Consider the following 15115-nt stretch of genomic DNA (forward strand, 5'->3'; position numbering starts at 1 on the left):
AGTACTTCCATCTGCAGGAAGTAACTGCTACCGCTCATCCTTTCTGTGATTCACACTTGCTATTGGATTTGAACTGAGAGAGAAGTAATAGGTGAGTAAGAAGCAACAAGGAGGGTTTTTTTGCTCTTTGTTAGCCTACACATTGCATTCTTCGTTTTCTTTGGTAGTTACAAAGTGAGAATATGTGCAAAACACCTCACCCATGCTAGCAGGTATGGGCAAGAGGGGCATGTTGCCAAGTGTAACTGTTTGGGGTTTTGTTTTTTGGTTGTTTGCTTTTGTTTTTACCTTGAAGATACATTTCTTCTCCTTCTGCAAACATCTGACTGCACCTGACACATCGTGCGCACGTTGGGTGATAATGTTTTTCTCCTGCCTGTTTGGGAAAAAAGGTACAGATGATTAAGTACACTGATCAATTCAGCAGCTTCGCTATGTGGAGTTTTTCTTTCATCCTCTAGAAAATGACTAATTAGAGTAAAATTAGTTAATGCCTATAAGTTCAATAACCTCCTACAACCATAATGCCAATTTTTGATTATAGACAACTCATGATTTAAAATGTAATTATGGTCTCGCCTACGCAAAAAAGTTAATGTTCAATAGTTAAATCTCTGAATTTACAGAATGGAAACAATTTTGTATAGTGAACACATTTTCCCTGTAAACAACCATACCGTGCACCAAGTGCAAGGTAGCTTAGGACTTACCTGCACAAGGAAGTTGGGAGGTCATAACCTTGAGCATGGATTTGCAACTTAACTGTATGTTTGTCATGATCCCACTGAATATATAATCTTAATGCACAGTAAGAACCATCTTGTGCAAGGAATGTTTGTATCTGCTTTGAAACTGTCTTGCAGGTAATGGGTACTAAAGGGTTTCCATGAAGAATGTGTGTGGCATGCCTATAGGTCTCTTGAGTTCAGAGCTGATGCTTTTGGGTACTGTGCACTAACTCTCTCACTCAGACAAGCCAGGAGCTTTGCCAATTGTTCTGAGATTAATCCACATAATTTAATGCCACCATTTTCATTGATGGGAATAAGAATAGTACTGAACCCTAAATTTGCTCAGAACAGCTTAGTAACTCATAAATTTTCATAAATTTAGATTTCCAAATACCTTATAACCCCATTAATTTAAACTGTTTCACCATTGACCTCAGTGGGTTTTTCAAGAGAAGACATCTACCTGCTATAAAGGAGCAAGGGCTTGTCTATGTCAGAACATCAATGTGTAACACAGGCAAGGGTGAAGTTAACCTCAAATGACTATCAGAAAAAAAAGCCAAGAATCTTGGATCAAGGGATTTATGCAGGACTCAATTTTGGTAGCTTGGCCAAAATTCAGTTCTATGGCTGACTGTGGGCGAACTTGTTCACTCTGGTTCCCACAGGCAAGGACAGCAGCACCACAAGGCAATGTTGGTTTGAGCCAGGGACAAAAATAGCATTCAGGGAGTTGTGTTCTTCTGAGTGAACAACACAGGCCAGTCCCTCCAAACTGCACCCTTACCCCGTCTTTCAGATGATACTCACAAAAGAGTTCAACAACCCAAAGCCAGCACTTGTGCATGCTCCCAACACTCCTCATTCTTTCAAACCCCTACAGAGCTGAAAGCCACATCTTGGCATCTCCTTCCTCCTCTTTGACCTCATACTCTTCTGTGCTAGACAGAATGGCCCATGGTTTAAGTGGCTTAAGGTCAATGCCACTTCCATTATGAACGAAAGCCAGGGGACCAAGTAATTCTAAAGCTTAGAGCTAAATTAAACTACGTTTAACTTAAAGCTAAGTCTGACTTCAGTAGGAATTCTCCTGCAGTTAAAAATAAGCAAATTTTGGTCCATGTAGAATGTCTCATACCCTGCTTATCTGAAAAAGGTTGAAAGTGCTACTATGATTGTGTGTGCCTTTAAAAAATTACTATCAAATATTGCCCCACTGTCTTCAGCATGTAAATATGCTCTCACAGCATTGCACTGTAAAACCCCCTTCTATTAATATAGAAATTCTAGAAATTCAACACTGTTACTACAGGAATGACTTGTCTTACTCTTTTTCATTGACTGAATGACAAAGCTTTCAGAGGTATTTATACTAAAGAACATTATCTGTGTCTGGGGGCTATTTTGCCATTCACAATATCAAACATACGAGTGTGGTAATCTAGGTTAAAGAATCTCTGATTTTACTTCATCAGTGTTAACTTGATCCACCCCTGAGAAGCTGTTGCTGCATTTTAAATCAGCAATGAGGAAGAGCAACGCATCACATCAAAACTGCCATTTTGAAAAAAGCTTTGTTCCAGTTCACTCTCCTTTTTATGGTGTCATCTGTGCAGACCACTGAGCGATTTTTGCAACTTGAGACATGGAAGATGGTCACTACTGTGTTGACACCTTCAGGTATCAGACCATAAAGTATCAGTATTGGGCTTAAACCTCAGGTTTAAAATTGCTTGCCGGATTGCAAGTGTTTAAGCACAGAAGGGTATTCAACTATCACCAGATAAACTTAGGTTTGGAATATCAAGCTGAAAAGAAGTATCATTTCCCTTGGAAGATTTGTACTGCACAAGCATTGCTAATGCAATGCATAGTCTCAATAATTCAATTGATTTAGCACAGCTGATACAATTCCCAGGCTAACACCCTCTAGGGGAATTCAATTACTCCTCTGCTAAAATACACTGTCAGAACACATTCTCAGATAACCTGGATGCATCGCAGAATAAAATCTCCTGGACGCATCGCAGAATAAAATCTATTTCCCCAAATTTAACAGTACAACCAAATACATAATTTTAATTCACTCCATGTAGTAAGTAATATCAACTAGCTGTAGAATTGCACAGAGAGACCTCTTTTATAACTTAGATACAATTATAACAGAGAAATCAGGGGAGAAAGGTATAATGAAACTTTTGCTGATGCTGACACCAGGATAACTCCAATGGATTCTGCATAACTACCTCTGAATTAAAATGGGACATACTCGAACTTTCCATATAACTTTAAGTGCCAACAGTGGTTTTTGTTTCCCCTGTTTAAAAATTTTTTATTTTGTCCCTCTTCTAACCAAAGCACAGAAGACAAGATATGGCAGACTCTTCATCAATTTAAGTATTTAAAACAGATCACATCATCTTTCTAAATGAGAGGCAATAGCTGAATCTGAGGCTAGTGACTTGATGCAGGAATTAACTAATAATGTTCCCTGATATGTTTATACAGTTAGCCTGATTAGATAACATAAATTATATTCAAACCCAGGACCTGGTTGTGTTGGGTCTGAATGTAAATCATAACCTCACCTGGGTACATGCCAAAGAGGCTTTCATCAGTGCCCCTTTCTCCTTTCTCTTCAGACTATTTCAGTGGCTTCATCTCATAGATGAACAATCGGCCCCAGCAGAACCCAGAAATTTTGTAAGCTTAGGGCAGCAACTGTTTCATGTTTTCAGTTTAGTTGTAATGATGGCCTCGTTATTTTTTCTTTTCTTGGTTATATTGATGTGAGGGAGTTCAATGCAGCAAACAAATTCCTAACCATATGGTTACTTCTTTGCACAGTTTGAAAGCTTAGTTTGACAGATTGTTGTCTCAGTGTTTAATAAAATATCAACACACACATCACACAGAAGAAGCAACATTCATCTCTCAGATCTCTCTCATGGTTCAAGTGGTAGATTGCACGAAACCTTCTCAATATCCTACATTTGCTTCAAGACTGCACCAGGTCTTTGTGCCCATGCATCCAGATGTGAAGATAGTATTATTATGAAGATCAATTTAAAGATTAATTCTCAACTGAGATTTCCTCAAACCTGAATAGCAAAGCATGTCCTTAGCAAGACAGTACGCTACCAACAGTTTAATTTCTCTTCAGTTGACTACACCAGCTTTCCACAATCACCGAGTCAAAGTGTTGGTGTGTAATTTAAGGTGGAGTCAAAACAGTCCTTAACACTCCGAGACAAAGTATTACGAATTACTTCATTCCCCTTAGATATGAGGGGCTGCTTTGAATGGTAAATCTCCTCTGCACAGCAGACAGAGCCTTCTGGGCTGGGTCAGCGTGGGGAATGTTCTCCCACGGGAGCCGAGGACCTCCCCGCACTCCCTGCCCTAAGCATGGGGGGCACCGCAGTGTTGCTACCCATCCCACAGCACATCGACAAGTAAACCCATGCTTCACTTAAAACAGGACCAGAAAGCTCTGCAACAGAGTACATAGAACTGCCTTTTCTCATTTCTCATAACTTCTTGAACCAGACAAAAGAACGAACCTGATGCAACAAATATGAATCACATCATTTAAAGTACAATTTGAAGACAGTAAGGGGTTTTATCCTAAAGTCTGCAGAGCAGTATGAACACCAGGCCTGGGAAACATGCAACGCCAGCAAAACTGGAGTAATTCATACCAGAAAGAATAACCTTAACTACTTAAGGTTGGATTTTAAATTAGCTGTCATCACTCAGGAAAAAGATACTACATTATAGCAGACAGCTCAGCAAAAACCTCTGCTCATTCTCTGGCTATGACTGCAATAACTGATGAAGCGGTAGAATATATAAAAGATAATATGTATAATAAATGTAACTCTATCACAATGACATTGCTCATCTGGCCTCTCATGCCATTGCCAGGAGTGCGATTGATGTAATTTTTCACTGCAGTTGATGAGCGACAACTACTTATGGATTGACACGAGGGATTGAACCAGAGCAGCCTAAAGCTCAAAGTGCAGGCTGACTCCTGGAAAGACGACTCAAGATTTCTGATGACTCTCTCACCAGTATAGTCTAAGCACATCCTATCTGATTGCACTACTCGGTAAAGCAGCTAGTAAAGGGAAGAAAGAAAGTAGACAAAATCATTTAATGTGTTAAATAAACTCATAACTATTTGGTTCCTTTCCTGAGAATGAAAAGTTTTCAGTAAACTTTTTCCTGTAAAAATAAAAAATAATAATAATTTAAAAAATCTATCCTGTTATCAAAATGCACAGTGGTAACTGACATCTTTTACTGCTGGGAGTAAAGAGTTTGTAGAAGTGAGAAAAGGTTAGACTGCCACAATGACTCAATCACATCAAAGTATATTTTCCATTTTAAATGTATAATACAATATAGGTTGCTGTAATAGTGCATTATTACCAGCAAGTGTTATCTATTGAGGTAGGTCCAAAGCCTGCCATCCTCCTGCTCTAAAATCTCCAGATGAAGTCCTAACTGTATCCTATCCTGAACACAGATAATGGAAGTCAGCCTGCAAAACGCTGAGCCTGCTAGTGTGCCAAGGCATGGTGCAGTTGCATGATCCAGAAACAAAACCCACAGAAGACTGGTTATAAAGCATTCTTAGTTAAAAGCTTTTCACATGGAACAAATTTGTTGAGAGTTGGGTCATCACCAGACAACCACCTGTTCAAGCGACGGGAAACAGAATAAAGCGCAAACCCACTGACAATAAATAAGCCTTTCCATCAGGCAGCTTCTCACCCTGAAATGAAGGACTAAAGCTCTTATGAAAGACATATGACCTGACTGCTGCTGTGTAAGTGGAACGGAATTACTATTTGTTTGGAATGGGAAGGGGAAAAATACTTAGGAACTGTAGTAAGGGGTAGAAGTTTAAAACTTCAATTAGACAATAAATTATTCTCTTTTCTATACTCTGCCTCCATTTCCTGAATAATTTTCATTCACACGGACATTCACATTCATTCATTGAAGGGCACTGAGATTTCTTCAAGTGCACTTTGTAATACAGCTAATAGTAGAAATATAATTCAGTTTAAAGTCAGGAAGTATGCGAGTGCACCACAGAATGATAGAATAATTCAGGCTGGGAAGGCCCTCAGGAGGTCATCTAATTCCACCTTCTGCTCAAAGCAGGGTTGATGCTCAACTCAGATCAGTCTGCTCAGGAATTTGTCCCATCAGATATTGAAAACATCCAAGGACGGAGACTACAAAACCTCTGAGGAGCCTGCCCCAATGCTTAGTTATCCTTACAATGATTTTTTGTTTGTTTATCAAGTCAGAACTTCCCCTCTTTCAATTTGTGACAGTTGTCTCCTGCTCTCCCACCATGCACCTCAGTAAGGAGCTCGTCTCCACGTCCTTGAGGGCCTCCTCATAGGTACAGGAACACTGCTACTAGGTCCCCCTAAAGCCATCCCTTCCCCAAGCTGAACAATTCCAGCTCCCTGAGCATCTCCTCACAGGATATGTACTCCAGCCCCTCAACTACCATGGTGGTCCTCCACCAAACTCACTTCAGTTAATCAGCTTCTTTTGGTATGGGACGGCACAAAGATGGACACGGTATCCTACACGTGGTCTAGTGAATGCTGAATAAAAGAGGGATATCTTCAATCTACTGGTTGTGCTCCTGTTGAAATTGCCCTCTAGGCTGGTGGCCTTCATCACTGCCAGGGCACACTGCTCTCAGGTTTAGCCGACTGTCCACCATATCCCATATGCATTTCCAAGCACTCACAATTGTGCGTAAGGTATCAAAATAAATCAAGATGTGCTTGATGTACATACGTCATACTGAAACAGAACATAGAATCAAGATATAACTCCTTGATAAATGAATCTTCTACCGCTTTCAGCTTATGTACATGGATTCATATGAGTAGATCTGGGGAGAAAAACATCTAAACACTGGGTAAGGAAAGTTCATTATCATTTTAAATTCAACATTGAGGAGTATGTACCTTCACTGGGATATTTTTTTCAGAGTGTGCAAATCAAAAAAGGTGGAAAACCACTGAACCCCTTTAGTGGATATTTAATTCATCCTTCCTCATTCATTCCCCAAATGACTGGTTTTACTGGGATAGTAAACTATTATGTGAATGAACTGTTCTTTTTCTTAGGTGCCAGAAATGTACAGGAAACTGATAATGAAATACAGGTATAAAAAGAAACTCCAGTCATTTATCTTTATGAAATTTAACAAAGTTTTTCAACAAGATACAGCATTTTGACATTAAATGGCCTAACTAGTCACTGCATTGATTTATGGAGGCAAATTCACAACTTCTGTAAGTAAATGCAGTTCCCTGACTTTGGCTGAGCTAAGGTTTTAGTACCTGCTCCCAGAAATAAATTAGTTATTATTTAATAGCTCTCTGACCTAACAGCACAGAACTGGCCCAGAAAATCTTCCTATCAAGTTATTCCATCTACTAGGCTGAAATCAGGGATTGTTCTTGCTTATTCCCACCTGGTAATACAACCCTCTTGTTCTTGGCCAGCACTTCAACATGGGATTGTGCAATGTGGGTTTAATCCTAAAGGCCATGTAAAATCTAGGGCTCAGGTGTTTGTCCTTCTGTCTTTATCTCAAGAGTACCATAGAGAAGGTGCACAGCACCACACCATCAAGCGTGTTCAACGGCCACACACTCGTAACTCTGCCATTGCATCAACATAGTGGCATATTATGTGGACTACACTGGCTCCATAAACTGGATTCTATGGGATATTTTCAAATTAGAGCGATGATATTCAGAAAATCAGATAACCTTTGCTGCTTGGAGTAGAATACTGTGCTCAGTTACCAGCTTTAAGTATAACCACATAAAATCTCCATTCACACTTCTAGCAAAGTCAGAGTTTTGCACATCCTACAGAAGAACTTGGAGGATTACTCAGTAATAGTTGTATACAGTAATGGTTAAGTTAGTAAACAGCTGTCATGTCATCTACTGGGTGTGAAGGGACAGCAACATTATCAAGGCAGAGGTATTTCGCAAAATATCTATTGCTTATGTTATACAACAGTGCTGAGGAGAGAAAAGTGAGAGAGCCAGGAGACAAAGAGAATTATGTGGAGGAAAACTCTTACTAATTCTGTTAGTCACAGTGGACCTGACTCACCACTGAGTCACTTCAGCAACGTGCCAGGGCAAATGAACCATTTTCAATGGGGTTTACACCAGTGTAAATGTAGTGTAATGTTTTGAATCAAACCTTCTCCTCATCTTCTCCTTACTGGATTCATTTATCATCCCACTAGATGCCAAGAAACAGTCATGTGAAACGTTCAATACATGCACCTGCAGCATTACTTACAGCTTTAGCTGTCTCACATGTACAGTTATTTCATATTGTCTTGGTTCTGGATCATCCCGCTGTACTTCGCAGAGCCTTGAGACTTCCCACCCACATTTGAGTCATTTTTACTGCCTCCCACACACTCTTTATTCTTCCAGGTATAAAGTGCAGATCAAATGTACCAACAGGGACATTTATCTCAGAATGATAGTTACTTGCTATATACTGGACTCTCAGAATAAGAAGTTTGTAATGCTTGTGGGAGAAATAAAAAATAGTAATAATAATAAAAAAATTAAAAATGCCTAAAGAGAATAATTAAGAAAAAGAAAGAATAGAAAGAAAAATCAGCACTATTGTAACTGTAATCTCATTCTGTGACATCTGCAAACAAGTTCTGACTCAGGACCAAATTCAGCCCTGTGCAGTCAGGCAAAAGCTGGAAAAGGCCAATGATGCATTTTTTCTACAGAATTTGGTACATGATCTTGTAAACCAAAATGGTCTGTCATGCCTAAAATCACTGGTTTTGCACTCAGTTGCTTTTGTTATGCAATGAGTGATCTGCCCCTTTTGCCTTTTTCTTCTCAGCTTTGCAAATTTTTCTTGCCACCCACTGAGACTGGAAGAGGCTTCTGTTTTCCGTTTGCTCAACAGCCTCCTTCATTTCTTTTCCACTTTCCTCTCCCACTCATTAAAACCCACTTATGGGCCAAGACAAGCTGCAGCTGGCTCTCACTTCTGCCATCCCTTGACAGGGGAGAGGGAGCGAAGAAGGAGAAAGATGACTTGCAGACATATTCCCCCCTTCCTTTTCGACTTTGCAGCTGTGCATTTACCCACCCATTTCATATGGGAAGAATGAAGCTGCAACCAGCATCGAACAGCCCTGGAGAGGCAGCGTGTTTTATCAGATGAAGCCAGCACAGCTCTTTTCACGCTGGTCGCGGTGATCCAGGCTGCAAACATCTGAGGACAGAAGGTGTCTCTCATTCTGTGCCTGAATAAGGACCGGTATTTTGGATGCCCAAATTTAGCTGGGACTGGAAATGCTGCTGTCATGTGCAGAACTGACATGAATAGTCCCTCCTGGAAGCAGGAAGTTGCTACTTTCACACCCATCCACACATTTCCAGTTCAAGGTACCATTCAGAAGTTCTTACTTTGAGGGGAAAAAAGAAATCTGAAGAAGCAGAAAAAATGCTGAAGGTTGGGAGGATGAAAAATCTTAAAGATACAAGAAATGAGTCACATAGGCTGCTTTCCTGCTATTAGCAGATACACTGAACCGTTGTCACATGGGCCAGAGCATCCTGGAGATACTTCATCAACAAAGCCAATTGTCACTAAGTGCACTTACTGCTGCACCACTGTCATGGTTACGGGAGAGAGCTGGAGGGAGGTGCTTGTGCTGTTGGCTGGATCATGAGTAGGTACAGGGCACTGCAAAGCAGTGGTCTGGCCGACCGCAGCGTGCCCCAAGCATGAGTCAGAAGACCACCAGAAATGAAAGAATTGTGCAAAGTAATAGGATGAGGAACTGAAGACATGCAAAAAGTGCAACGTTTCACAGACAAAATATTAAAATGCTGGCAGATAGTACCAGATAATAATGCATCACCACAGCAACACCGCTTAGAAAGGCATTGTAACTGGCATACTGCATGCCGTTTGTGTCTGAGGCTTAAAAGGTATCAAGGTGACTACTGGAATCACTGCTGTGATGCTTTAATTAATCAATTAAGGCAGTTTAGGATATCTAACTGGTACTACATTTTTGCGTAATGGGAAAAGGCAGTGGACACCATTCACCTACCTGCCAGGCTCAAGAGTCAAACTATGCACTAAAACTCTAACACATACAAACCCACACAAACACAAATGCACAGCAGCACTACCGGGGACTTCTTCCATACATACGAGAGAAATCCTCAACAGAAAAGCAAGCAAGCAACTGAAAAAAACCACAAAACCTGCAATAGTCATTCTTTCTTCTCTATCAACCAGTTTACCTCAATTTCTGAACTTCTCTTTTGTGTTATTCAGAAATAGTTTGCAGAACCCCTTACTTTGGTTAAAATGTAACAGGCTTAAGCTATCACCAAATGCTACTCAGTACTCTTCCTCAATAAACCTAAAACCTGATTTACAGGGTAAAAACTATGCAAACAGTTCCTTTTAATATGTACTGCTTTTTCCTGACATGTCAACAATTGTGAGTTTTTAAAAGTTCAGATAATAAATATGGATAGGTGTAGCTCTGTATCTCTTTCTGGAGAGAAGAGGTGGTTGAAAAAATGAAAGGATGAGGGTGGGAGAAAGAGAAGGCGAATGTATCTAAAACAATACAACTGGGCTACAGAAAAGGCTAAAAGCTAAGGTCAAGAACATTTGCATTACTATTTATATGCTTGTTGATAATATTTTTTAAAATGCCTGTTTTAAAGCAGAAAGCCTAAGTCAACTGTCAATTAACACTTACCCAGCCAAGTGCAGATACTATACACTGATGATTAACCTGCCTTTGCAGACCAGCAGCCCCAGACAAACGCAAGTGGCACCAAAACAGAGACTGTTCTCAAGCTGCAAAATGCCTTGCATCTCAGCAAACGCTATGCATTGAAAGTGCTAGTTAATGTTTCCTACCTTAGATGGTTTCCTTTTGCAAGAGCTAATGCTGATTTATTTAGATGTATCTTTTCCAACAGTTTTCCTTCTTCTCTCGTGATGGGAGAAAACTGGCGTAGAGAGCAGTTTCTAATCGAAGATTAGTACTGACACTTGGATCTTTTTGCTGCTCTGACAGCCTTTGCAAAGCTGCCCATGCTACAGGAAACCCTTCATTCGTATAGACGGATCCACTTTTATTGCACGTTTCAGTATTAATGCCTATATTATAAGCTGCTCAAGTACCTTTCACACATCACTAGGTTTCCTTGTTAGTGAAACAGCAGGGCAACAGACATTTCAGAATGAACCATTTTCCACACTGCAGGCAGAAATTTGTACACCCTGCTGTAAAGAATTAGTCTCGTCTCTCTGCTATACCGAGACTTTTGCAAAGGGAAAGGCAATTGATTTACAAAGTAGATGTGGCTGCAAACAAAAGCAGCTCAGCCCTAGGGCAGGGCAAAAAACAAACTACAAAAAATAAGATTCATGTTTTAATTAATAAGTCACTGAGGTATAAGTGGCATTTAACTGACATATAAATTATTGACATTTCTAGTCTCATTTCTGCCTAGTGTAGTGCCTACTGCATTTGTTCCCTTATTTTAAAGTAACATATGGTTGCGATTAATAGATTTAAAAAAAATATATTGATTATGCTTTTCTAGACATTTACACATACATGTAAACCAGAAAAATGTTAACCCTTTCTTCCCCCACATATACTGAGTGCCACACTGCCATGTTAGGATGTCATATACAGCAGCTGGACCCATCTTTAAGTTTGGTTAGTGATACAGCCATTTTCAGCAGCACTTGAAGGACACATTTACACCACAGCCATACAGCTGTAAATCACGGGCCCGTTGTAGACAGAAGTCTAGTCAAATGCTGAAAATACCCCTCGGTGCTTACAGAAGCAGTTGGGTTGCATGTAAATCAGCCCCAAGAGACCTTTCCAAAAGCATAATATCCAATGTGCTACACTGTCAACTTTTATTCACACGAAATTCAAAACATCAGCTAGTAGCGGTGGAGATCCAGCTTGTCCATCAGCTACCAGTACAGTTGGTGGTGGAGGCCTGCTACGAGGCAGCTCAGCCTGGCCATCACTGGGCTACAGTTACCTATCCAAGCAATCACACCTGACCTCCTCGCAGCCTATACTGCGTTTGCCATCAAAACAGCCCCAGGAGGTTATCTTTGGGTATGAAGACTTCCTCTAACAATGTAGGAAACCATTAGCTGAAACAGCAGATGAAGAGAAACCCCCCAAGTCGTATCTCACTATGGTTGTCAATGTTAACAAAGCCACAGAAAAAACCAACACACTCAGTGCGAGATATACCAGGGGAAGTACTTTCTTTAGAATACAGTGGAAGGGGTTACTATCACTGCACAAGGTAGTGGTGAGGCATCATCTGGCATACAATGCCCATCCATGTGAGAGAAGGTGGTTCCAGCTAGGAATAGACAGTGAGAAGGTCCACCAGCATCACCAGAAGAGCCTGGAGCTGACCTTAAGAGCAGAGGAGAATTCAGTTAATTCAGTTTTGCAAAATAAAAGTTGAGAGGAAGTAAGAATGTTCTCTATAAATTCTCCGTCGAGTTCATCAATTAAAGGGGAGAAGATAAAAAAGGCTAAAAATCAATCTGTATCCAAAGAATTAGTAACTGTACACAGACCACTTTAAAATAGAGAGGTGCTGGAATTGAGATAAAGTTTCTAAGTATCAGGTGTTAAGGAAACCCAGGCATGTTCCCCAGGAGGGGACGAGGAAGAGTCACTGGCGGTCACACAGCTCCTCCAAGCACCTCAACAGCCTTCCAAGCCTCTGCATGGCCTGTCGTGTGGGAAGGACTGGAGGCAGGCAACCCACCTCCGCTTCCTCCGAGCAAAACACAGCTAGAAGACTGATTAAAAAATCATGAAGCAAATAGAAAGTGTTTTCTTGATTGAAAGGGGTTTGTATCAGGCTCTGGATTATCATGCAAAATATAGTATATTTTTAGAGAAAAGGCAATTACACTTATTTTGTCTATTTTTATGGTATGCTCATTAGCACAAGTTGAGATTTTAATTAATAAATAACTGCTTGTGATAGAAAAAGAGAGAAAGAGATATTTTTAGTGCCAAATGCAGAGAAATAGATTGCAACACGACCAAAGGGAAATGGCTGGTTATAAAAATCAACAGCTTGTTATTTTAAAATGTGTTTATTTTCTGCGTTGTTACATGATTTCAGCTATTGCTGGATTAGCAACAAAGCTATAGCATAGGCACTAAAATAAAGCCTTTTTTCTCTCTAAAGGTTTTCAGTTGCACTGCATTTTAAGTCAAACTATAAAGTAAACTCCAGCCACCTCTTGCTCCCCATTTAAGATGGTAGGTTTATCAATACATATGGTCAGGGTTAAAACATAGCAATCTCTAGGAGACAACTGATGTTGCATTAAACAGTGCTCTGTATGCTTCACTAGCAAAGCAAACCTTGCTCATAAAAGCACTGGTGGGCAGGGGTTTTGTAAAAAGAACAGCAAAACTGTTGCCTTTAAAAGCAATAGAAGAATTTACGGTCTCCGTAAATTAGCTGCTCAGCCCCTTTTGTAGCTTTTCCAGTACAAGTTCCCTGGAAGACTGGGGGCAAGCCAAGGGGATTGGAGAAGAAAGGAATTATAAACACAGCTATCCTGTGTTTAAGCCCATTTACTACATGGAATGAATCTGGTCCTCAGAAAATGGGCTGAAGGAAGAATTTAAGTAACTAAATCATCATTGGTTTTGGCTGGCAACCTACAAAAACAGACGTATTTTTATAAGTTATCAGTAACTCACACTAGTTGACTCTCCCTTCCTCCTCTGCTGAATAAACATTTAAAACGAACAAGTGCTGGAAAGGGAGACAATATTATAAAATCTGGGCACAGAATAATTGTGGAAGCAGCTGTCCTCCTGACATTATCACAGAAATCAGAGATGGAAAAAATCCTATTAGGTCATACAGTCCCTCCCTTTGTCATTGCAGGACTGTTCCCTAACAGATTTTCCAGTGCCTTGTCCAATCTTGTTTTAATACTATCTAAGTGATAGCTTCCAGCACCTCCCTTGGGAGACTATTCCTCTGCCTAATAAGTATTGCTGTCAAGATTTTCCCCCACTTTAGTAGCAATTTGCCCTATTATTTCTGTTTATCTCCAGATTATATTCGAGATGGGAAAAAGAAATACTGAAGTTTTGAAAAATGTTTCAGGACTCCAGACAATTCCACAAAAAATACAGCCTACAACAAAACCCAGCCATGGCTACTTTTTTTTTTTTTCTGTTCTCCTGATCAGGAGATATACAAACATATCAACAAGCTGGCTGGTAACAAACACACACTGAGTTCGATACCAGACAGACGGAAGAGATCAGCCCCAATTCCAAGCCTTTCGGACAAGTCCATCTGCTGCAGACGAACAACAAATGATTTAACCGCGTTACCTACAAATACGGTCTCTGCGTTCTTTCAGATCTGTTTGCTTAGGTCGTGACTTTTAGTCTAGCTTCCTAATGAAACGAGGTGTGCATGCTACCTCCTCATCTGACTGCTCTCCACAGTCAACACTGAAACTCAACAGCCACTTAAAGTGATCCCTTACAGAGGCCCAAAGGCTCATGGAAATCACAGGCTGATCATCATGGAAGGAGCCTCACACTGTGTGTCACCTCTTGACCAAGTAAACAGGCAGTGGAAATGTAAAGAAAGCTCTCGAGATATTTCATGGGGAAACAGAGGGGATGGGAGCAGGTATTTTGGGAGACGTCATGATGAACAGGACCTATTGTGACAGCAGAATGCTAGGATATAGGACATGCACCCATATTGAAGCTTCACTAGTTTTGTTGCACACAAACCAACAAATTGTTTTATATAATCTTATGGAAAGAAGGTTATAGACCATAAAGTTTTCAGGTTGTTGTAACAAGCCTCCAGGCATTAAATATCATTGTACATGTTCAAATGTATTGCCTGCTTCATACTAACTTCATCCTATCTTTCCTATTTGACAGTGACACTATCTGACACCGCTGTGCTTTTACAGATTGTGAAAGTCCTTTCTCCTCGTCTTTTTTTAAAAAAAGTTTCAGAATCTTGCATCAGTATTTTATTCCACAGTTAAATGCCACAGACTTCAATAGAAGTCACTCCCAGCCTGCACCAGTACCAAAGTAAGAAGAGAATCAGTGTTACAGCACTGCCATCAGAGCAACATCGGAGAAGGGGAGAGATGCGGGGCACACATGCACTAACCGAAAACATCACACCTAGAACTACAATGACATACATAATCAGTCATGGTAAAATTCCTACAACAGC

General features: G+C 40.3%; 1 protein-coding gene across 11 annotated transcripts in view; it reads right to left on the reverse strand.

The window, feature by feature from the left end:
* ABLIM2 (actin binding LIM protein family member 2) overlaps positions 1-15115 on the reverse strand; it is a 145042-nt gene that overhangs the window by 56277 nt on the left and 73650 nt on the right. For all 11 annotated transcript variants that reach the window (XM_052780573.1, XM_052780569.1, XM_052780572.1 and 8 more), the window contains exon 7: positions 289-376. In XM_052780573.1, coding sequence (XP_052636533.1) covers positions 289-376 — 88 coding nt within the window. The remainder of the gene's footprint in view (positions 1-288; positions 377-15115) is intronic.

The sequence above is a fragment of the Harpia harpyja genome, chromosome 2 (assembly GCF_026419915.1).
Source record: "Harpia harpyja isolate bHarHar1 chromosome 2, bHarHar1 primary haplotype, whole genome shotgun sequence".
NCBI lineage: Eukaryota > Metazoa > Chordata > Aves > Accipitriformes > Accipitridae > Harpia > Harpia harpyja.